Source organism: Arvicola amphibius, chromosome 3, assembly GCF_903992535.2.
Source record: "Arvicola amphibius chromosome 3, mArvAmp1.2, whole genome shotgun sequence".
In the NCBI taxonomy this organism is placed as follows: domain Eukaryota; kingdom Metazoa; phylum Chordata; class Mammalia; order Rodentia; family Cricetidae; genus Arvicola; species Arvicola amphibius.
Window position 1 is genome coordinate 109,985,161 of NC_052049.1, and position 23,767 is coordinate 110,008,927.

Here is a 23,767-nt window from a genome sequence, read left to right on the forward strand (position 1 = left end):
CAGAATGAGTTCCTTATCGCGTGAATCCAGCACTCCACATGCATGGTCTACCCAATGACAAACATTGGGGAGCTATCTCTGAGGCCAGCAGAGTGAGGTCAGGGATGCAGGGGCTGGCTGGGATGCCAGGTCCCTTCAGAAAGTAATCTTGAGCTGGTGGGTGACTTGTGTTTTGGGAAAGCAAAGAAGCAAAAGCAGCAACAGGGAAGAAAGAAAGTCCCAGGGTTGTCCAGGGGCTTAAATTTAGAAAGGTCCAGAACACCTTGGAATGGTTGTTCTTGTCCACTTACCACATTCTTGGGGCCAGTCCACACACACTCCACAGCAGTCTGGTTGATGGCCTTGGCTTTGAGACTCGGAGCAGGTGGACGGATGCCTCTGGTCAAGACATGCTCAAATGCCAGAGGACTATCCCCCAAGTCTGTCTTGGCCCAGGCGGAAATCTCATAGGATGTGTGAGCTGTCAGATTGCTAACTGTGAAAAGAAGGAAGGAGAATGCCAGGGATGTGTATATGTGAGGTGTGAGTATGTGTGTATGTATATATGTATGTATGTGAGTGTGTGTGTGTGTGTGTGTGTGTGTGTGTGTGTGTGTGTATGGGGAGGTAAAAGTCAAGAATTTGTTTGGGTTTGCAAATTCATTGAATATTTTCCTGGTATAGCACATGTAACTCTTAGAGACTGGGTAACTTCTAAAGCTGACTGTGTGGAAGTACAATTGGCAAAACAGCCCTGCAGTCACAACCTGAGTTATATGGCATATGAAAAAGCCAGGGCCATGACCTGGTCCAGTTGCAGAGAGTTTCCTAGCATGCACAAGGCCCTGGGTTCAATCCCCAGCACGGACAGAAGGGAACAATAATAAAAAAGATGATGATGGCAGTGACGAGGCAACACGCCTGAGCTTTCTGTTTCTATGACTACCAAGTAGGGGCTGAAATGACAGACTGTCCTTTTCAAACAGGCCAGAAGGCGAGGAAAGGAGGACGCTCCCAAGCCACTCACAGCACTCACAAGCAGCTCTTGGCATTGAGGGTTTTCCTCTTAGAAATACATTAGCATCTTCCCATGAGACCATCTTCAGATAAAAGAATTGTAATGGAGCTCAGTGTTTGCACAGACCTAAGTGAGGACTGGACCACCTCCTCTTTTCGTCTGTTTGCTCTTCTGTGCAGTTGACAGATCTCTCCTGAATGCCAGTACACACCAGGCCTCGTCCTACCTCTTATTAGCTGAAGGAGGGCAAAACTAGAAAGAATGCAGGTAATGGAATCTGGACAAGATTCTGACACAGGGCAAAATCATTCCAGGAGTTAAACTGACTCCTTACGGTTCCTCCACCTCTCTTACCCCAGCTTCTATTGAGGGCCACTGGGTTTAGAAGGAAGTTCAAGGAGCCAGCATGCTAACACTCTCTGCCTGGAGTTAGAAGGATGTAGACAACATCCTCAAAGGGCAAGGACTGTCCATGCACAACCACCCCCAGAGAGGACCCCGCTCATTCCCAGTCTCCCATCCCTGCCCTAAACACAATCTCTGCTCCCAGGAAGGCACTGATCTGACTCACTGCCCATCCTGCTTACAGACCAGCGCAGCTCCAAGGTGTTACCTTTGTGTGACAATGAGCTTCCTTGGAAATTCAAGGTTTTCTTCTCCTGTTTGTGGGCATCAAATGACCAGAAAAGGTTCACCACATAGCCATTGACCTGCCAAGAACCAGCAAGCATGTGACATGATTAGCTGACAGAGTCAGGGGCATGCTTATACACCAGGCAGAGGGTATCGTTCACTGCCTCCTCGTCTCTCTTTTTTTTTTTTTAAGATTTATTTATTATGTATACAGTATTCTCAGTATTCTGTCTGAATGTATGCCTGCAGGCCAGAAGAGGGTACCAGATCTCATTACAGATGGTTGTGAGCCACCATGTGGTTGCTGGGAATTGAACTCAGGACCTTTGGAAGAGCAGGCAATGCTCTTAACCGCTGAGCCATCTTCTCCAGCCCCCTCGTCTCTTTCAATGGACAGTGTTTCTTCCGATTTTTCATCAGCTTTTGTTTGTGTGGCCATTAAATACATTTAGCTATTTAAAGCAAGGGGCAGGTAAGAGGAACACCTCAGCTCAGGCTGTCCTCTTAGTCGAGGCCAAGAGGTCAGTACTACCTCCTCCGAGAGTTCTCCATTAGCAAAGATTTTGAACTAAAAACCATCACAATCAGGACAACAAGAAAGAAAACACCTTCATAACCAACGCTATCAACAAAGGTCCACACTAAGTCACCTCTTCTATTGCTCCTCTTTGAAGCTAAGAACACGATATTACATGCACTTAAGTGAATGGCACAAGGACCCTGAAGACCCACCCTGCCACAACATCACAGATGGAAAGGGGTGGGATGAGAAACCAGCAGATGGGAAACAAAACTATGGAAGTGGATTTCAATGTGAAAGAACACAGGGACAGACAAGCGGGCTATGCAGACAGGGGCTCAGAGGGACCCGCGGTGGAAGACGAGGAGTGGAGTGACTGGGTGGACGTAAGAGGTACACAGCAGATGGGTCTCCGCGGCATCTGATTCTCCCAAGAAGCTCACTCTTCCACAATGGGAGCTTCTACATTAGCCCCGAGTACCAGGAAATCCAATAAAGCTGAAAATTACAGGGCACACATATTCTGTTCACACCAAGTCTTTCGGTGCACTGGAGCTGTGAACCATTTAATTATATGGTTAAAGAAGAAAGGCACCAGGCTGAGGCAGAATAATTACATGTGGAGACTCGAGTTGTTCTTTGTGGGGGAAAGGAAACAACCCGGGTATGGTATTTCAGCTCCGCTAGAGCAGGCCCTTCATTGCTTCTAATCTCCCTGCCCTAGGATACATGAGTTCCCACACAAAAGAGAGCCCCACCCAGCTGCCAGTCTGAGAACTCCACGTTACCTTGATGTCACCGTCCATGGTCAGGGTAAAGCTCAGAGAATTTTCATCGTAGCTGTCAATGTGGATATTCGGGGCTTGGATCACTGAAAAGAAAAAGGAGTCAAAGAGAAACCAACACCGTGGAAAGTGAGGAAGGCGGGACTTCACAGCTTTCATCTAGACAGACAACGTGGCCTTTCAGCCAGGTAATAAAGGGCACAGCGGCGGCCTTAATCCAGCCATCTCTTCTACCACTGTTTCCCTGACTGAGGCCGGGCTCACTGTGGCTTGGTAAATACACGGTCATGGAGAGCTGGTCAGTTGGAGAGTGGACAGAAACGTTCCACTGTGCCAATGTCCCCACATGGCCCAGCTTCGGCCTGGCTCTTCAGGATCCCTGTGAATGATGTCTTTATGAGGAACAACAATGTTCCAGCCTCCTCGTGACCTATTGAAGGACAGGACTTCTTGAAGGAGAAACTAAGTTGTAAATGTGTGTGCTGTGGGAAGTTAGGCAGCTCCTGGAATCCGGCAAACATGAGTTCAAATTCCTAACACATAATAGCTGTCAAATCAGGAGCAAGCCCCTTATCGTCATGGCGCTTAAAGTGGGAAAGCTAAGGGCCAAGCAAGAGCACAGCTACTGTTCCCTTCCTTTCCTTTTCAGAAAAGTCTTGCTTAACGAGCAGTGAGTACATTCCAACAGCTAGGAGCTGACACTAACCTCTGAGGGCACAAGGAAAGCATGGCCAAGAGAAAAACCCCTGTGAGCTCCGGACAAGCATCAGCGCAGCAGCTAGAACGTCTGCCCACGAGAAAGGCAACAGTGCTGAGCCTACTGTCATCTAAAGGAGTCCCGGAATCCAGCATGGTCAGACGACACCACTTAAGTGACAAGTGGGCTTTAACTCTCAGGACACAGCCCTTCTAAAGGCAAGGCAAGGGAGTTTGGGTAAAAGACATGTTGAAATCCAGGGCGGCCCCATTAGATGCTCAAAAATGTTATAAAACCAGACTTGAGAAAAATACAAGGACCAGGAGAAAGGCTCTGAGAAGCTTCGGGCAGCCAACTGAGAGCCAGATAGTGCTTGGTGCTAAGGGATGGACTATAGTGATGACCATGGGCAGCTCATGACTCTCCAGAGTCCAGTTGCCTCAGCTACAAAATGAAGACAACAATACTTCAGTCATGGGATTCACATAAATGGAAATCACAGCGTGTGGTACGCAAGAAGCACCTATGCATGGTGGTGGCCTTCCGGAGCCAGCGTCAAGCTGCCGCCTTCATCAGGAGTGAATTTGGCTGCCACCACTGCTGTCTTCGTCCTTTATCTTTCTTCCAAAGTCACTAAGACCCCAGGTCACAGGTGCTTCATGGCAATAGAGCTACCCTCTGCACATAGCCTGTCCAAACCACGCGAGGAGAGCTGAGACTTGGCAAAATCATGGGGAACAAAGGAAAATAAAACTCAGGGTAATTTTCAAATGCAGATTTGACTTGTGCCTACTGTATTCAGGAACAAGGTGGCCTTCCAAAGTTCCTCCATTTTATATTTGAATGGTCAGTATACTTTGGCCCAGATTTTTATAGAGAGAAATAACAAGACAATACGACTCAAGGAGAGTGAATTCAGCACAACCTCTTTACCACACACCAGCAGGCTGCCCACTGACTGGCAGGCGGCATTAACTCTGTCTCCTACCCTAATTGCCACAATTGAGTTTAGAGTAACTGAAATGAGTCTCTGTCACCGAGAGCTTCTCACAGGCTCAGATGAAAGTAGAATCACCCAATCACATCCCACGCCACAGAGATCAATTAATTTTAATATCTGTCGGGCCACGGGGAGAAGGTCTCCAGGGCCAGTGCAGAGGAAACCACTCAGGCCAATGGGCTTCCATCCACTGTTCAGTAGGTACCAGAATCCTTCATTCAGATACTTCAATTTACTCACCCTCCATCTGAGCTTTTAGTTCCCACTAGATACCAAGGATGGAGTAAAGCAAACAGCCCCAAGAGGCACCCGTGAAGGATTTGGAGTAGCCTCTTGATAGGCAGAGCAGCCCAATACAGGGATCTGAGCCCAGGAGAGGTGTGCGGCAGAATGGGTAAGAGCACAGGCTTTGGAGTCAGAGATGTGAGGTTCGAGTCCCAGCTTTGTCATTTATGTGTGTTCTAGGACAAACAACAGACCGCTTTCCCCTCCTTTGTCTTGCAGCTATTCTGAGGGACCAGTTAGACAACTTCATGTGTGCAGAGCACTGAATTACAAGCACCAAGGGTCAGCTCTGGTGCTATGTACCATCCCTAACCCTGACATGCTTGTCAATGTAAGCAAGGGAGAGGTGCACAGACATCAGTGAGGTGCCTTAAGAATGTGTGTGCAAACCACACCCAGCTTTAGTGTAAAGGAACTCCTATTTCAGAAGCTGCATAAGCTCACAAAGGGACTGGCATAATGACCTTTCGGAATCAATGCTTGGAAGAAGAATATACTCAGTGGTTGCCCAAAAAGACTCAGCGTTTTTGTGATGCCAAAGTGTGCTTGTGCTGGGGCAGAGGAGGCTCAGAGAAGCTTTCTAACCTACGCTTCTCCTCCCCAGCTCAAAGAAGGTCATTTCTGAAGGACTTCCATATTCTCTAAACCAGCAAGCACCCGAGTCACTCACCTTTTCCTTTCGTGGTGGTGATGGATTTAGAATCGCTCCAGTTTCCTATTCCACGACTCGTCACCGCGGCCACCTTTTCCAATCAGAGTGTGAGTTAATAGGAAATAAAAGTAACATACCACACAGTAAGAATTGTGAATGAGCTAAATGGCTAAGACTTCAGCGGTGAGGGCAAAAAAGAAATGTATCAACAGAGTGACCCAGGACATTCAGAGGCCCCGGCAAACGAAATAAGAGGACAAAAAGAATTGCAATAGTACTAAGAATATAAAATTTCTATTGATCCTATTGATACCCAGATTCTTCTAAAGGGCAGGTGTGTGTGTGTGTGTGTGTGTGTGTATGTGTGTGATCTAAGATCTATATCCATATATAAAGACACATATATACAAGGAATATATACATACACACATATACATATATAATATATATGCACATATATAAAAGGAATCCTAGAGAAATTATCAAAATTATAAGTATTATAAGGGAGTCTTCAGGAGATGTGTCTTAATGGCTTTAATAAACACCCTTTGCATAAAACTATCTCCTTTCTGCCAAATATATTAATACCGCATTTCATAAGAACTTCGTGAAATCGGTTTATAAATGTCACTTAGCACTGTAGCTCCTGCAGCTAATGACAAGCAGAAAAGAGGTGAGCACAGAAGGACAGACCCCAGAAGCACCAGAGCGTCCCGTTAGAAGAAGGGAGATCTGCACCGCTGCAAGTTATTGGTGATCTGGGGCAGAAGCTGAACTTCCTCTTTAAGACAAGGCACTGGGTGTTTCGAAGAACACTAATACTCATTTCTTAAACATAAGCAAAGAGATGACAGGCAGGAGCCAGCTCTCTGCATTCTAAGACCAGCCAGTGGCTGGAGTGGATGTAGACACTCACTCTGATGGTATAGAGGGCATTGAGCAGTAAGTTCTTTATTTCTGTAGAGTTGCTAGCGGCTCTCTGGGAGGCCCACATCTTGGAACCACTCCTGCTGTATTCCACCTGTAAGGAGAAGCTCAGAATGAGGAGGGTAACCAGAGGTCGGCCCATCTAACGCCTTGCAAAGATGCACACGGGGAAAGATGGGGCGCTGGGATGGCTAGTGTTAACTGTCAGCTTGAGGGGATCTAGAAATCCCCTGGGAGATGAGGCTGTGGGTTTCCCTGTGTGTGATGATCTGATTAGGTTAAATGGGGGTGTAGACAGCACACCATTTCTCTGGGCTGCATGCTGCATAAATGGGTGGTGAACACAGGCACCCTTTGCTGCTGCCTGACTTTGCATGCAATAGGACCAGCCATGTCAGCTCTTATGGCCTTGAATTCCCTGCCATTGTGGACTGCACCCTTGGACCGCGAGCAAACCTGTGTCCCTTTGTTGCCTTTGTTAGAATATTTTATCACACCAACAGAAAAACAAAGCTGGATTGATGTGCAGTGTCCTAACAGATGGACCATTATCAACATCAAATCACCTCCTGGGGACACAGAGCACCCGGAAACTCTAGCTGTCTGACACCCAATGTCTGGACAGTACTTACAATGTACTCACGGATGAGGCCATGGGTATGGATGGGAGGAGCCCAATGCCCAATGATCACACCTTCCTCTTCATTGTCGAGTGATAGCTGGAGGTTCCGAGGAGCGTCTGGCACTAGAAAACGGTCAAGTCAGAAGTCAAGTTCTCCCTGCATTCAAATCATTCGATCACATGCATTTAAAAAAAAAAAAAACAAAACAAAAGACTCCAAGAGGCAGTTGGTATTGAGATATGAATTCAGTAAAAAAAGGAAATGGAATAAGAATCAACAGATAAATAAAATAAACCTATACCCCAGTAAAACAAGTAGTTTAAAAGAAATCCTGCTTAAAATTATCCTCAAGTATGCTAGGAATAATTTAACCAAGAAGGTAAATGATTTCTACAAAGAAAAATTTAAAACACAGGTGAGAGAGGTTGACAAGAACACCAGAAAATGGACAGGAAGAACTCGTAGCATCAACATAGTCTTGTTACCCAAAGCAATCCACATATTCAGGGCAATCCCTGATAGAATAGTGATAACATTCTCCACAGAAATAGAAAAAAGCACTCTTAATTAAAAAGGGAGGCGCAGGAGAGGTAGCAGAGGAGATGCTGGACATCACAGAAACGAGGTCTTCCAAACACAGCAGGGCTGACACACATATGAACGGACTCACAGGGATCGTGCAGCGTGCACAGGGCTTCATAGGTCTGCACCAGCGCTGAGAGAAGTGGACACAGGCCCCATTCCTAACCCATCAGTCAACGCCAACTGATAATCTCTCACAAATGACAAAGTAATACCTCGAACAGAGTATACAGACCAGTCTTGAGGCCAGGCCCGATGCCCAGTATAGATGGCAACACAAAATGAACGCCGTGGTATCTTTGGAGGCTCTTTCTCCCATAATGCTTTTTCGGGGCTTTATTCTTTTTACCCGACCACTCCTTTACACAGGCAGTACAGTTTCCCATTTTGGATTTTATGGGATTTCTGTGTGTGTGAATGTATGTGTCTCTGTGTCTATATGTGTTTTGTGCTTATTTACTTATTGGCTTTCTCTTTTCAGTTTGCTTTGTCTTATTCTGGTTTGTTATTTTATGCTATGTGATCACCTTCCTTCCTGAGTTTGGTGACAGTACATTCAAATGCTCAGGCAGTGGGAAAAATGACTAGAAGAAGCAGCCCTGCTCCAGCCGCTCTGAAGGGAGGGACAGGAGTAAGCTCACCCACAACTTAAGCTTTAAAAACTTAGCCACTTGGTAAGTTCTTTAAAACTTAGCAACAAAATGCCGACATGCCTCAGATTTAAGTGACAAGGGCAGCCTAAGGGTTAGGTACCAAGAACTACCCAGAAACGGAAAGTAGAAGCAGAAACTAGACAAGAGATGCAGAAGAAAATGAAAAAAAGAAACAAACAAAAACCAAAGTAGAAAGCACCTGGAACTAAAGGGTAAGACATTCTGGGACACAGCAAGGACGATGAACCTCAGCACCTCAGGTCAGCACTTCCACACATGCAAGGGCCAGGCATACTCTTCACTTATGGAAAGTGTGGATAAGCATCAGACCACAGCATCCTTAAAACGGCTCACTGGGTAAAGTGCGTCCTGTACAGGCCTGAGGACCTGAGTTCAGATACCCCCCCCCAGCACCCATGTAAAGGCTGGACGTGGTGGCAAGTGTCTGTAGTCAGGCAGCCTCACCCGGTGATCTCCATGCTCGGGGGGAGACCCTATCTCAGAAATTAAGAAGGAAAGCATGATAGAGAGCCTTCGGTCTCCACATAAGCATATAAGGTGTGTATACACGTGGATACATATACCCCACCCCCACCAACGATACAAACTTTAAAAATACACTATAGTATAGATTATAACCTGGTATGATGGGAGGGTCTAGGAATAAACTTAAAAATGGACTCAGGATGTAGCTCAAGGGTAGAGTGCCTTCAGGTATGTGAAGGGCCCTGGGCTCAACCTCCAGGATCACACACACACACACACACACACACGAACAAATCAGCTATAATACTTACAGCCCTCTGGCGTCCTCAGGGTCACGAAGTCATTGGTGTTGTGTACCTTGCTGAGGCAGTGAACCTGGACTTTAACATGATACGTGGTATCAGGCTTCAAGACTTTGAGTACCGTGCTTGTTTTATTGCTGTGAGTTTCCAGGGTCTTCCATATGCTCTCTCCAACCACCCTGACCGACACAAGGAAGACATTGTCACAGAGAGGCAGTGTGGGTGACAGTGCCAAAGAGGAGCTCTCCATGACCTCACAGGAGAGCGCACAGGGCATCCCACGCCAAAGGCGGCTATGGCAAAACTGGGACCCACCTGTAGTAGACATTGTACACGCAAGAAGCTGAGGGCATTTTTTTGGGTCGCATCCAGGTCAAAGTCACATCCCCGGAGAAGTCAGCTGTCCACTGGAGATTCTGTACTTTGTATACAGTTAACTCATCTAAAAAGGTACAGAGAGAGGGAAATCAAAGTTCTATCTTATGAATCCTTGAATTCATAAAAACTCCTCTGAGGTAGAACCACCACGGTCTAAATTGTTAAGAGGCACAAAATCATTATATGAAAAGATATCCCAGAAAATATGACTGCAACCCCATACTACCTTTCCTGAGCTTTCCTAAATTTCCTACCATATTTACTTATGCTTCTTATCTCCCCCGTGCCTGATGTGTTTAAAACTGATTCTTGGTAGGAGATGCAGCAAGCTGAAGGATGCCATGAACTCTAACTGAGCTAACCCCACCTGCTACACCAGGCTCTGTGAGCGCAATGGCAGGTACATCAGCAAGGGGAGAGATCACGGGGCGGGGGACCACTCAGGGAGGCCTTTCACTGCAGGGGAAGAGCTGGCTGAATGGTGCATCAAACTTGGACCACACCTCCCTTACGTGGCACTCCCAGGTTGAGCATGTTTTTAAGGGGAGACAAAGTTCCAAAGGTCCTAGCTAGAGGCCCCCACCGTAACCGGAGAGTGTGGCTGTCACTTACCACTGCAGCCCCTCTCGTCACTCTCGTCTGAGCAGTCCAGGAAGCCATCGCAGCGCTCAGAGAGCACAATGCAGGCCTCTCCGTCGTCACACTTGAACTCCCTGCTCATACAGGTCAAGGTGCTGTGGGTGGCTGAAAGAGAAAGGATATGCGGTGGGGTGTGGCTGTGCCCAGGCTTGCCACATTTAAGACAAGTCAGCTGGCTTCTTTAAACCTAAATTCTCTGGAAGGAAGTTGAATGACGCTAGCCAAGTACAATGTGGACAGAGTCTCAACTATTTCAGCCTTGCCTCTAACTGGGGATGACTTTGGATTTCTGATCCTCCTGTCTCCATCTCCTGAGTGCTAAGACTACAGGCCTGTATAACTGTGCCCCAGTTTGTGCAATGTTGGGAATCAAACTGATGGCTTTGTGCATTCAAGATGTGCTGGCTAGTTTTATGGCAACTTTACAAAAGCTAGGATCATTTTGCATGAGGGACCTTAATTGAGAAAATGCTGTCATCAGATCAGCCTGCGAGAAAGTTTATGAGGCATTTTATTGGTGACTGATGTGAGAGGGGCCAGCTCACCATAAGCAGTGCCACCCCTGGCCTTGTGTCCCTGGGCACTGTAAAAAAAAGCAGGCCAAGTGAGTTAGTAGGCAGCACTCCCCCTTGGCTTCTGCTTCATTTCCTGCTACTAGGTTCCTTCCTGCTACCAGGTAGCTCCCTGCTTGAGTTCCTGCCCTGACTTCCTTTGATGATGGACTATAATAAAGAACTGTATGTTGAAATAAATCCTTCCCTTCCCAAGCTAATTCAGTATGGTATTTATCATAGCAGTAGAAGCCATAACTAAGATACCAGCCAAGCAGACAAGTACTCTACCAACTGAACTCCATCCCCAGGCCAGACAAAGTAAGGTTGAAAGCCTTATTCAGTGTGATCTCACATACCTCCCAAAGTTCAAGATCACTCTGGAAGGCTGGGTAATAATCCCACTTCTACCTAGGTGTGAGGATCTAAGGATTTGCAAGGGGTCCTGCCCTTGACCAGCACTAATAAATCGTAGCTATTCCCCTGTACTAACAATTGTTCTGTTCCTAGGATTTACTGGTTTGCAATCTAGGAAGAAGCTGTTTTCCAGGTTGGGTAATAATAATTGGATGAATAATAGTGATGTGAAGAGGCATGCATGCTCATGTGGCATTTTTAACTGCATGAGTCTTTGAAGTATTCTGACAAGAGAATGAAGGGGTAAGCTAAGAGTTATGTGACTCAATTCAGAGAAGGTTATTAGCCAAAGGCACATGATCTCCATTTTAGAGGAGGGTCAAAAACGGGGTGATGACAATGTCATTGAAAACGACCCTAAAGAGGGAAGAGGGTGGCTACAGAACCCAAACCTCCTGCCCAAGGGTGTCTGGTCTTGGGTCTTCCTTGTACAAACTCATGCCTACCCGCCCAATCCCAAATAAAAAAGGGCTATAGCAGGGATGTCATGCCCCTATGAGTAGGATCTGAAGGCAACTGTGTGCCCCCAAGTCAAAGACTTCCACTTCCAAACCCATGGTTACCTTACATAGCAAAAGGAGACTTAGAAGGTGGAATTAAGTTAAGGACCATGATGGAGAAAGCTCAACCTATGTTAACCAAGTGGACCCCAGCTAACTCTATGGCTCCTTCAGAGCAGAGACCTTCACTGTTGCTGTCAGAAAGAGATATCCAAAGGCAGAAGGGCAGATAGATGCAAAGTTGCTGGTTTTGAAGGTGGGGGAGGAGCTATGAACTTTTGCAAGACAGGCCCTTAAGTGCTGGAAAAAGATACTGGCATCAGACTAGCCCAGGAGTCTCCAGAGGATCTAGCCTCATCCACACCTAGGATTTAGCCTAGCGACACCCAGGTCATATGTGACTCGGAATATGTATTGCTTCAAGCTATTCCACATGGGGCCACACATCACAGTAGCCACAGAAGACTATTATAACCTTAGTGTCTGCTCAGCTCCTATACAGGAGGTCCTATCTTGTTCCTATGAGCTCAGACTGCAAATTCTCCAATAGGCCTCAATAGCAAAACCGCTGCCAGCTCTTGAGTTTCGCCTTGTGCACAAAAGCATCAGTTTCTACTCAGTAACTACACAAAGTCATTCAGGTATACAGAACCCAGGTTAAAGAATAACAATCCAGCCTTAATCTAAAATACTTTCAATAAATTGATTGATTTAATCCATACTAGGACTTCAACACTAAAAAAAAAAAATCACCAAAGAGATTAATTTAGCTAGTGGAACAATCTAAAAATAGAAAATTCACAATTTTGTTTCTTCACAGTTGTCTGATGATACTCTTAAAAATTAGATTCCTAGGGTTTGCTCCAGATGCCCTGCGGTGGGGTATGTGCCGATCTCCATCTCCATGTGATCCCCAGGAAGCAGACAGGATCCAGTGGATCTAGTGTTGCTGTTTTAGAATGAGCACTGCTTGGTTGGAGCGCACAGAAGTGAATTCATTCCACCTTAACCAAAGGTCAGAGAGTTCAGGCCTATTCTCGCTCCTTCAAGGTTATGACAGGAGGTTTGACCTAGGGTGACGAAGTGACTACCTACAGAATGCTTGGCCTAAGGTGTGGTCACTACATGTCATACCTAAACCACAGATACTTAACTCAGGATATAGTTACTTGATGTTTTGGGTACGGAAGACGTAATTACTTTCTTTGTTCCTTGTTTGTATCATAGTAAAGAAGTTTTGCCTTCTTCCCCCCCTTTTGGACTGGGTATGTAAAGCGTATGGAAAATAAACATGGGAGAATTCAGTATTCGCTGGGTTGCCCTTCTGATTCTATTCCGTGTCTCTGTTCTCTAACATTTCTAATCCACACACCCCTACTCTACTCTGGGATGTACGAACCCATGGAGGCTGGACACCAACAGATGTCACCCCAGTATGGGGCACTGACACTACCTCAATCCTGTCTTCCACAGAGAGCATCACTTGGACTAACAACAAAGTGTTGAGATCCAGAAGGAAAATGGGTGGTGTTCTCAGGAGCAGTCAAGGTGCTCAAAGGAAGGTGTAAAGAATCCCAGGAGATGTTTCAAGATGGGAAAGCATACAGGATTGGCCAGTAAAGAAGGAAGTAGCAGGAGGGGTTGAGGAGTTGTTGCAACAACTGTGTTCAAGCACTGGCTTTTCATGGGGGGAGATCTGAGGCCTCTTTGCAAAGGTGTCTAGGATAGAGGAGCAGATTTGTTAGGGAAAAAAAATGAGCTATAGAGAAAAGGGAGAGGCTAGTTCCTGTATCTCTGAGCCAGGTTCCAGTTTCCCTGTGAATACCAAGTTCTCTCACACAATACAGTGATATAAAATAGTGAAGATAAATAAACATTGCACCTCTGCAATTATTTCTAGATGACTTATATTCCCCAACAGGGCATAATCTCTAAGTAAGTGCATGTAACACTGTTTTGTTTAGGAAATAATAAAAGTGAGAAGTCTCTACATGTTGAGTTCAAATGCAGTTTTGAATACTTCCAGCCCATGGCTAGTTAAATTAATTCCTCTGTGGGCTCTGGGGATTGAACTTGGGACATCATGCCTGCACGGCAAGCTCGTTTCTAAGTGCACCAAATCCAGTGCTAACTTATTGAGTCTTGATGATGTCATCAAAAACTTGGTTTGTTTGTTGGCTTCATGTCACCTGCAGGGATGACATGCATGCCTTCATGGTTAAATGCAAATAAAAAGTAGAAGCAACTTGATCCTTCTAGGTTGCATTCATTTCATAATACAGAATCCATGGGCACACAAGGGAAAGGGAATGGCTAAAACCATTTACGAAGAAATTTTGTATGTATGTGTGTACTGTGTTATGCATGTTTGTATGTGTTTGTGCCTGTGTGTGTGCATGTGTGCGGAGGCCCTAGGTTGGCCTTAGATGTCTTCTTTGATCATCCTTCATTTTATTTATTAAGGAAGGATCTCTCAGTTGAATCCAGGGTTCATTGATCAGGTCAGTCTAGCTAACCAGCTTGCTTCCAGACGCCTGTCTCTACCTTCCAAATACTTAAATACAGATGAGGTTTCCATGCTTGCCCAGCTTTTATGTGGATGCAGGGGATCCAAATTCTGGTCCTCACACTTGCATGGTAAGTGTTCTACTTATGAGGCCATCTCTCCTGTAACCCTCATGCAGATTTTTATAACTAGAATCCCCCTTCTTCAGGAGGAGCATGATAATATGGATAGCTATTATATTCTGAGCAGAAATTGATGTGTCTTGGGGAGCGGAAGAGCAGGGACTATGTGGCATATGAAAGTGTATTAAAAAGAGGTTTGAATACCATTGTTGCCATTGTCACACAGGCCAAAGACAGACCCCATGCATCCATGCACTGAGCATCCCATGATACAGGCTCCGCTCTCTATGACAGAGACATGCAACATGACTGCAAAGGATTTGCCTGCACAGGGCATCCTCCATCAAGAGGAACTCAAACATGTACATCACTCTGTGGAGTGTAGAAGACAGGATGGGACATTCCAAGTGTTAAGTATGTGTGTGTGTGGGGGGGGTGCTGAATAGCAGGGCAGGTGACACCACTTAACACAGGAAGGTGTCAAGCTGTTCTGAAGGGGATTGTCTTGAAATGCACAAGATTCCCACCACAGAAATCTCCCACTTGGCAATAACTCAAAGCAACAATAGAAGCAACGAGGAGGGCAACTGGGGATCTGAGGCCGCTTTGTAAAACACATCTTAATGCTTTGGGAACAAGAAAACATAGGTCTTAATACTGGTAAGTAAGACTGTCGTTAATATTTAAACTGATTAACAAACATGTGACTGAGGGGCACTGAGCACAGAACGTGGGGTGCTGGAAACACATTTTCTGTCTGATAAGGCGATCACAATAAAGGATCAAAGGGAATGATGGGTAATAGCACATCTTGATTTTAAGACCTTTAACTAAGCAACACCCCATGGATGAGCTAGATTTGAAATGGGTTGAAAACAGTGATTTAAGGGGTACCAATTAGCGAGTTCCATCAATCACCCAGGTGGGAGGCTCTGTTTCTTTTCTTTCCCGCTAATTATTTTTAACATTCACCCGATGTGGTAGCTTGTGCTTGGCTAAGATGTTCCCACTGTGGTTTCGGTGAGTGTGAGGTAAACCTGTCCTGCTAACAGAATACCCTGGGGACAACCTCCTTCATTCTTTCTGCACAAGTGTAGGCTTTTACACTAACCTGTATTTAATTTCTCTGGGCTGGGCTTGGTGTAGTCTTCTCTGACAAAAACATTCAATGTGGCATCTCAGCAAGGCCACAGCTTTCTATCTGAATAAAGTGTACCACTGCTACTAACTGGGGGTAGAGGGAGTAAGGGGTCAGGGTGTCCTCCTTGAAGATTAATCTTCCTCTTACTAAAATGAAGACAATACCAAAATTACAAGGAGATTTGGAGACCGAAGGAACATAAGTGTAGGGCTTGTGAATAGTGAATGACATATTAAAACTCACCATAAAATGTTAATTTGCCTTCCTTTTAACGTGTGTGTAGATGCACAAGTGTGCACATGGATGGGTGTTAGTACAAAGGTCAGAGGACAAACTTAAATATCATCCTCATGAATGACATCTACCTCCTTTGAGATAGGGACTTTTACAGGCCTAGAGATCACAAGCTGGGCTAAGCGGGATGGTCAATGAGCCCCAGCAATCCTCCTGTCTCTGGCTCCCCACAGCCAGGGGTAGGAGCAGAGGTTCCTTCACCTTTCATTCCTCTGTGGGCTCTGGGGATTGAACTTGGGGCATCATGCCTGCACGGCAAGCTCGTTTCTAAGTGCACCAAATCCAGTGCTAACTTCTCAAGTCTTGATGATGTCATCAGAAACTTGGTTTGTTTGTTGGCTTCGTGTCACCTGCAGGGGTGACATGCATGCCTTCATGTTTTTGTCCAAGGTGCTGAGGACATTTCAAATGCAAATAAAAAGTAGAAGCAACTTGATCCTTCTAGGTTACATCCACTTCATAAGGGTTGAATTAGAGGGATTAGCTGATAATAGACAGTGCCTTTGACCCAGTTTCTCAGGAAAGGGCAACATTTGGTAGGGTTCCCTTTGGGGCTCAGTATTCCCTTTCGTAAGAATCTTAAAGAGAGAAAGAAAGAGAGAGAACATGCAGAATAGAACGGATGAGGAGGAGTGGAGGTTCCTGCTAGTTTTTTGAGCTAAAGGCTTGCTGGAGACGTGGAAGAGATTCCAATACTCTGCTGTATGCTCACTGTGCAAAATGAGACCTAATGAAACAATGTCCTTCCTGATACTATACATGTGACAGGGCAGTTCATCAATGTCTGCAGCAAGTGGGTGGCCAGTGGAGGGGATCCCATAAGACAAGTCCTTGGGCAGGAGCAGCGCTCCCCCTTCAGAGAGGCGTGTTGATGGCATGTAGCGTGGCATCGTTCTAGCCCTCCCCCTCTTAGTCAAAGGTAGTTTCCGTGTATGGACAGCAACTAAAGGTGCTGACTGGGTGCCGAGGATTAGACAGGGGACCTTAGCATCACTGTCTTCTCCCATCCAGGCTGCCTGCCTTATCTCTTGGCCCCTGAGCATCAGCAGGACAGCCAGTGTGTCCATCCATCACCTACTCCCAGGGGCTCCCCTGGGCACATCAGGGGAGCAGACAGTGGGGCAACATAGCCGTCATGCAGGTGTCACCTCCTATGACACTCAGGTTTCCTGTGTGGCTTATTGTTTCTCACTAAGTATAATTAATTGCTCCAGGAGCAAAGTCCCTGGTTCTTAACACAGTGCTGCAGATGATCTGCCCAATAGCATATTCTAAATGCCTCAGTGATGCTTGCTGGACACCTCCACAAGACCATGTCTTCACCAACGGGTGCTTTTAGGAATTAAACATGTTTAGCAAAAACACTTATTTCATAGATTTTCCTTCCATTCAGAAATCCTTCCACTGGGGATGCTCCTAGTATTTAACTTTTAGCTGGTTTATCAAACCCAGCATCGCTATCACAGACCACGATGCTTGTCCACTCTCCCGTGTCCTCGGAGAATACTGTAAACACGACTACACAGAGACACAGAGGAGCCAGCTGCCCAAAGATGGAAGCAGAGAATGGGACTCAGAGCTCTGCAAAGTGACCTTGAGAGGATACTCACGGCAGTTGGCTTCATCCTGGCCATCCTGGCAATCCTGGTGGCCGTCACAGCGCTTCCAGTTGGGGATACATTTCTTTGGTTGGTGACACTCGAACTCAAACCGGTCACACCGTCCACGCTGGGTTGGAGTGGAGGCAGCAGTTGTGTTTGCTAGAAAAGCAGATTTTTTATGTTACTTTTCGGTATGGAGAGACCTTGTCAGGAAGAGCAACCATTCAGCTATTAAATGAGCTAGGGGAGCGCAGGCCTGCAGGAACTGTAGGGCAGGTGGGGGCACGGGGATGGGGAGGAGGTCCAGGCACCTGCCAGCTGGACACAGAAGGCAGGTAGGACATCATGTCTTATGTTGTTCCTCTCGGGGCCCCACCACAAACTCACTTGAGAGACTCTCTGTAAAGACATGGGTGGGGATAAGAAGAAAGGAAAGCAGATCAACAAGGAAAGTGACTAGGGGAGTCAGAGGAGGCTGCATCCTTCCCTAAGCTATTGGAAGAGAAAGCTTGGAGCCAGCCAGCTCAGTATCGCAGGATCCCCAAAGGCTCAGAAATCATCTCTCTCACTTGAGAGAGAAGACTGGGGAAGGGTTGGGCAATAGGGCTAGAAGAAGTTCCAGAAGCAGCCTCATTACTACTATTCCCTTCTGGCCCAGCCCCGGAGACAACTGCCCTGTTTAAAAGCAGGGGCAGATACCTGGCTGATTGCGATTTGCAAAGAATCAAAAGAAAGCGGCTATTGAAGCATCCTAACTGAGCAAGAAGATGCTAACGATAACAGAGGTACTAAACTTACAATCAGCCCATGAGAAGTCAGGTAACTTCCTGACATGAGACCCTGGTAGTTTAGGTAGAGGGCCTAGAATTACCTCTAAGGACACTGACCAGCTTCAGAGATAAACAATGAAATTACCAAGGCCTGGGGTTTCCTAGCAAAACAAAGCATTAAGCTGGCACGCCCACCCGTGTACTCAGAATCACTCAGCAGCAATTTTGTTCCCATCATGGAACCTAAGTACCAATAAAGAATTATCTAAGAAAAACCTTTAGCCTCAAAACAAAAACAAAATAAAATATAACATGCACAGGTGTATGGTTGAGCACACACACACACACACACACACACACACACATTTTCAAGAAAGGTTGCTTGGAGGAAAAAGAGACTTTGTAAGAAGCAAATATCAGGAAGCTGGGGAGACGGCTTAGTAGCTAAGAGCCATTGCTCTGCAAACGTGAGGACTTGAGTTCAAACACCCAGCCCCCTTGTAACAAAACCACACAGACTCAGTGAGGGACTGTTTGAAAACACTAAGATGAAAAGTAACAGAGAAAGATACCTAATGCCAATGTCCTGCTGTGGCATACGCCCACAGGCACACGCTTATACACACACACATCCTGGGCATACACACCCTATCACCAAACATACACAAAGAAGCAAATTTCAAAGCCAAATGTCCCAAGTATGCTCACAGGGAATATATGTGAGCAGCATAGTACTGAAAGATAAAACAATAAAAAAGAAAAATAATTAAAGCCAATAGAACAGAAATGAAGAAACTTGAAGGAAGAGTTGGCAAAGCAAAGCGAATATCCCAGAAAATGAGAAGAAAATGGCAATTCTTTAAATCTAAAAGGGATTTTTTTAAAAAAGCAAGAATAAGGGGGCCAGATGTCATGACTCATGTCTGAAATCCCAGCTACTCAGGAGGCAGAGGCAGGAGGATTACCACAAGTGTAAGGCCAGTCTGGTCTACATAGCTAATTACAGGGCTACATAGCAAGGTTCTGTGTGAAGCAAACATAAAGAGCATGAGGAGGATCCGGTCAATAGATATGACAGACAACAAGATCACAAGAAGATGGAGGGTGGGCACCATTAACCAAACGTTTCGAGACAATTCCCTCAAACTATAACACATGAATTCCCATGGGAGCCAAGGACAAGATCTGATAAGCTTGCAGAAAATTTAAAATAAACTGTGACCACACACAGCCTAGGAGCTCAAGCTGGCCACGGCTTTCCTAAGAGCTACTCAAAGGACAAGAGCAAAGACCTTCCAATCCTAAAGAAAAATGATCGACAAGCTAGTGCTCTAAATTCAGCACAGATGTCAATCAGACCTGAAGACAGAACATGAACCGTTTCAAACAAGTCAGTCCCCAGACACATTTCCTACAGATTTCCTTCCAGGAACTTCCTAGACTATATGCAAAGAAGAGAAAGGAGAGAAGCTGGGACAGCTAATTGTGGAGAGCTTCACAAAGACAACTGTGCAGGAGCATCAGGGGCAACTGGTGAAAACCACAGTAGCCCAGCAGGAAGCAAGCATGCTGAGAGATGCTTCTGCTGCTCTCACTTAACCATGTCTGATCCAGGCAACAAAGCCCCTGCAGGGCGAGCTCCAACAGCTCTGGGGCTAGCCTGGGATATCCTGAGAACTGCTCTCCAAAATTAACTGAGAGGGACAGAAGCAGGGGGAAGGGAGAGGGAATAGACAAAGAGGAAAAGGGGAAAAACAGAGGAAGGAGGGAAAAGGCAACAGGAAGGGAACGGGGATGGAGAAGAGGAAAGGGATCAGGCGAGTAAGGGAAGAAAAGGAGAAAGAGGGGGAAAGGAAAAAGGAAGGGGAAGGATGGAGTGTTAAGAATTGGTCTCCTGGGCTGGGAAGACAGCTCAGTGGGTAAAGTGTTTGTCTCACAGGCTTGAGGACTTGTAACCCCAGTGTTCCTAGGATAAGGTGAAGATGGGGGAACTTCCAGAAGTTTGGGGGCCAGCTAGACTGGCACATGCAGCAACACATAGCAAAGGACCCTGGAACAAAGTTGAAGGCAAGGACCAATGCTGTGGTTGACCTCTGACCTCCACACCCTCACATGTGAACATGCATGAGCATACAAACATACACACACACACACACACACACACAGATGTACATGTAGGGGATATAAAAAATATAATTGATCTTCTATAAGACTACGGGGAGGGGAAAGGTGACAAGTTGGAGGGAAATGTGGATGACTGTTAGCAAAACACATGTTATAAATGAATAAAAATGTCATAAATAAAATCTACTATTTTATATAATGAATATACACTAATGACTTTTAAGAACCAAAATTTTTTTTAAAAAAAATGAATAAGCAACCCACCAGTTAAAGTGAGGGCCCCAATTGTTAGGATATTTATTTAATAATCACAGACCCCTTCACCACTAAGCCCTAAAGACTGCTCTGATTTTCCAGGCAAGAAGCCACTGGTGACTTTTAAATAGGAAAGCAGTGGGATCCACACATAGGAAGATGATCTCACTGCAGACCTAAGAGTGGGCTCTGAAATGGGCTGTACGAAGCATGACAAACAAGGTCAGCGCTCCTCTTAAAAGCAAGCTGGAACTGCCTCTCACTCAGGGAAGGCGACTCTACCTCAACCCTGTTCTGCCTGTAGGACAGAAGTCTGAAGGTGGACCCTGGCCTCCAGCATCACAGTGGTTGCAAGACCTTCAGCTTTTTCTGTGTTCAGCCACTAGATGGCAGTGGTCGCCCTTCTTTTAGAGGGACGGCCAGGCAGTTTGGCAAGCAGAAAAACTGGGTCCTCTCTCCTGAGTTGGTACACACACACACAAACCTCCTTACTATCCCAGCTGTAGTTCCTCACTGAGAGGGAGACAGGGGTAGAAGACAGTGTGGCTGGACTCTTCTCGCAGGAACCACGCAGGGCAGTTTAAAAGCTAGGATGATCTCGGGGTCCAGTGCCCCCCCCCCGAATGCCACTGAGCAAACCCTGGCCAGGACTCACCTAGAGAGGGGCAGCCTTCCTCGTCTGAGCCATCGGCACAGTCCCGGTAGCCGTCACACACCCAGGTGTCCATCACACAGGCTCCGCTGCTGCAGCGGAAGTAATTGGGCAGACATGTGGAGGGTCCAGCGGTGGGGGAGGGGAGAACATGAGACTCTGCAGAAGAGCAAACGAGGAGATCCCAAATGTGAGTAGCAGCTTGGTCTCAGATAAAAAACGTGTCCCAAACCGATGCTGATGTCCCTGTTGCAGCAGCCAAAGGAGACCGGTGGCAGACACAGCCCTGATCATCAGCCTGCTTAATTATCATTTAGAAGGGGTTTTCGAAGAAGTGGCAGTCTCCCCCCCGCCCACTTAGGAAGAGTTAATACACTTGTAGCAGAGTCATTGTCACACGAGTTTGCCCTCAAAAGGGCTCCTGACTGCGGATGGAAGTAGGTGGACCAGGGAGACACAAGGTGGCTGGAGAATTCTCACTGAAGCCTAGCATGGCTGTAGCTGAAACATCACCATGACCCAAGGTGAGAAGGCAGAAGGCCTATGTCCCACGCCAGGACCCTTACATATCAAAACATACCTGGGACCTGGGAACTTACTAAAGTACTCATGGTATGGGCACCCTCTGACATTCTAAAGATGTCCCATAGAACAAGGTGTGTGTGTGGGGGGGGGGGGGTAGACTAAACTGAGAAGCAAGGCACTAAGCCCTTCAGAGTCAGGAATGGGTAACCTTGGAGACAGTGGAAACCCATCACACAGATCGGTCATACAGTGGAAATTCATGGCAGTGCTGGGAGAAAACGGGAGTCTCGAGAGTCCCTGGGCCAGCCAGCCAGCTTAACTGGTGAGCCCCAGGCCCTCCAGTAAGAGACAGTCTCAACCAAGGTGGAAAGCACCTGAAAGTGAAACCAGAGGTTGACCTCTGGCCTCTATAAGCAACATACAAAACTGAGACTGAATGAAGGAGATGATGACCAGAAAAACTCTGCATGGTTCCTCCCTCACAAAAAAGCCAAAACAGTACAGACGGAGCCAGGCTCTCTAGAGACGGCGAGTCTGCAGACCAGCAGAGCTGACCTGGTTCCCTGGGCTCTCACCTCCGCAATCCTTCTCATCAGACCAGTCCCCGCAGTCATTCTCTCTGTCACATTTCCACCTGTTGGGGATGCAGTGGCCATTCTCACAGCGAAACTGAAAGTAGCGGGAGCAGTTTGGGGCTTCCGTGGGGTTTTCTGCAGAGAACATACACACACTATCAGTAATTTCCCCTGCACCAGAGTGAACGCAGGCAGCACTTCCCCTCTGTGTAGCTGCCTAGTGTGAACGCAGCTCTTCCCCTCCGTGTATCTCCCCTGCACCAGTGTGAACTGTATCTCCCCGGTGTGAATGCAGCGCTTTCCCCTCCCTGTATCTCCCCTGCCCACAGTGTGAACTGTACCTCCCCAGTGTGAACCAGTGCTTCCCCCCTGTGTATCTCCCCCCAAGGTGAATGCAGTTCATCCCCTCCATGTATCTCCCCAAGGGCCAAGTCCAGGGACATCCACACTCCTCTCCCTGAGAAGATAAGGCATTCTCCTGGATCCAAGCAGGGACAAGTAACATCTGCAAACTCAGCAGCTCCCATCTTCTTAGCTCCCAACTCCTAGTTTTCTGACCTGGAACCCTGAGAATAGTCACTCTGAGTTTTAATCATGACACTTTACCAAAGACACAACTTCAGTGTGATGACAGCCCAAGGGTGATGATGTGTGGTCTGGAACTTTCACAGGGAGGTCCACGCCCCAGCATTTACCATCACGATGGTTACTCTTCATTAGGAACATACAGGGGGACTTAGGGTCATCATGGAAGCATACCTCTGGTTGTGCCTATTAGGATGCTTTTAAAAATATTAAATAGAGCAGGAAGGACCCACCCTGAGTCGGGGTAGCACAACCCAGGGGCTGCAGCCATGGACGGGAGGAGAAGGAGAAAGGGAACTGAGTGTCAGCATTCATTTCTCTCAGCTTCCTGAGTGGGCCCACGGCGTGACCGGCCGTCTCAGGTTGCTGCTGTCATGGTTCCCTTGTTGAGGTGGCCTACACAGATGCCCTTACACTATGTAACAAAACAGACTTTCCTTCCTGAAGGCGCTTCTGTTGTGTATGCTGCCACAGAAGAAGTAACTAAGACACCGTGATTGCTTACCCACTACACTCCTTATGTGTTATGTGGCCCTCCCAATGGGGGAAGGGAGAAGTAGGCTAAACATCCCCCAGCATCTCTGGGATGTAGTCCCTTTTTCATCCATCCCCTATGGGGATGAGGACTGGCAGCTTGTGCTGCTGAAGAGGAGGAAGACAAGGCTCCAGGCGAGATGTCTGTGAGCATCCCCGCCCTACAGTCTCCCTGTAACGGGAAGGCCGGCCGAGGCAGGCGGGTCTCCTGGCTTTCTTACCGCAGTTGGCTTCGTCCGAGTAATCGCCACAATCATCCATCCCATCACACTTCCAAATCAGGCTGATGCACACCCCGTTCTGACACTGGAAGCCGAACTCGTCACACTCCTTGTGGAACTCAGGGTCTTGAGCTAGAAGGTGACAAACATCTGTCAAGTCCAGGTCACTTCTGTGCTAGAGAGTTCTGAGCAGCCGGGCCGCTTGGAAGCAAAGGTCCTCTGCTGAGAGACTGTG

The 23,767-nt window shown here is 46.8% G+C and overlaps 1 protein-coding gene across 1 annotated transcript in view; it reads right to left on the bottom strand.

Moving 5' to 3' along the window:
* Sorl1 (sortilin related receptor 1) overlaps positions 1-23,767 on the bottom strand; it is a 156,165-nt gene that overhangs the window by 13,407 nt on the left and 118,991 nt on the right. The window contains exons 29-41 of the mRNA XM_038321642.1: positions 23,533-23,664; positions 22,193-22,327; positions 21,096-21,251; positions 17,301-17,450; positions 10,133-10,264; positions 9,458-9,584; positions 9,152-9,321; positions 7,129-7,241; positions 6,486-6,590; positions 5,588-5,660; positions 2,939-3,021; positions 1,611-1,707; positions 291-475 (exon numbers count right to left, since the gene is read on the bottom strand). Coding sequence (XP_038177570.1) covers positions 291-475; positions 1,611-1,707; positions 2,939-3,021; positions 5,588-5,660; positions 6,486-6,590; positions 7,129-7,241; positions 9,152-9,321; positions 9,458-9,584; positions 10,133-10,264; positions 17,301-17,450; positions 21,096-21,251; positions 22,193-22,327; positions 23,533-23,664 — 1,658 coding nt within the window. The remainder of the gene's footprint in view (positions 1-290; positions 476-1,610; positions 1,708-2,938; positions 3,022-5,587; positions 5,661-6,485; positions 6,591-7,128; positions 7,242-9,151; positions 9,322-9,457; positions 9,585-10,132; positions 10,265-17,300; positions 17,451-21,095; positions 21,252-22,192; positions 22,328-23,532; positions 23,665-23,767) is intronic.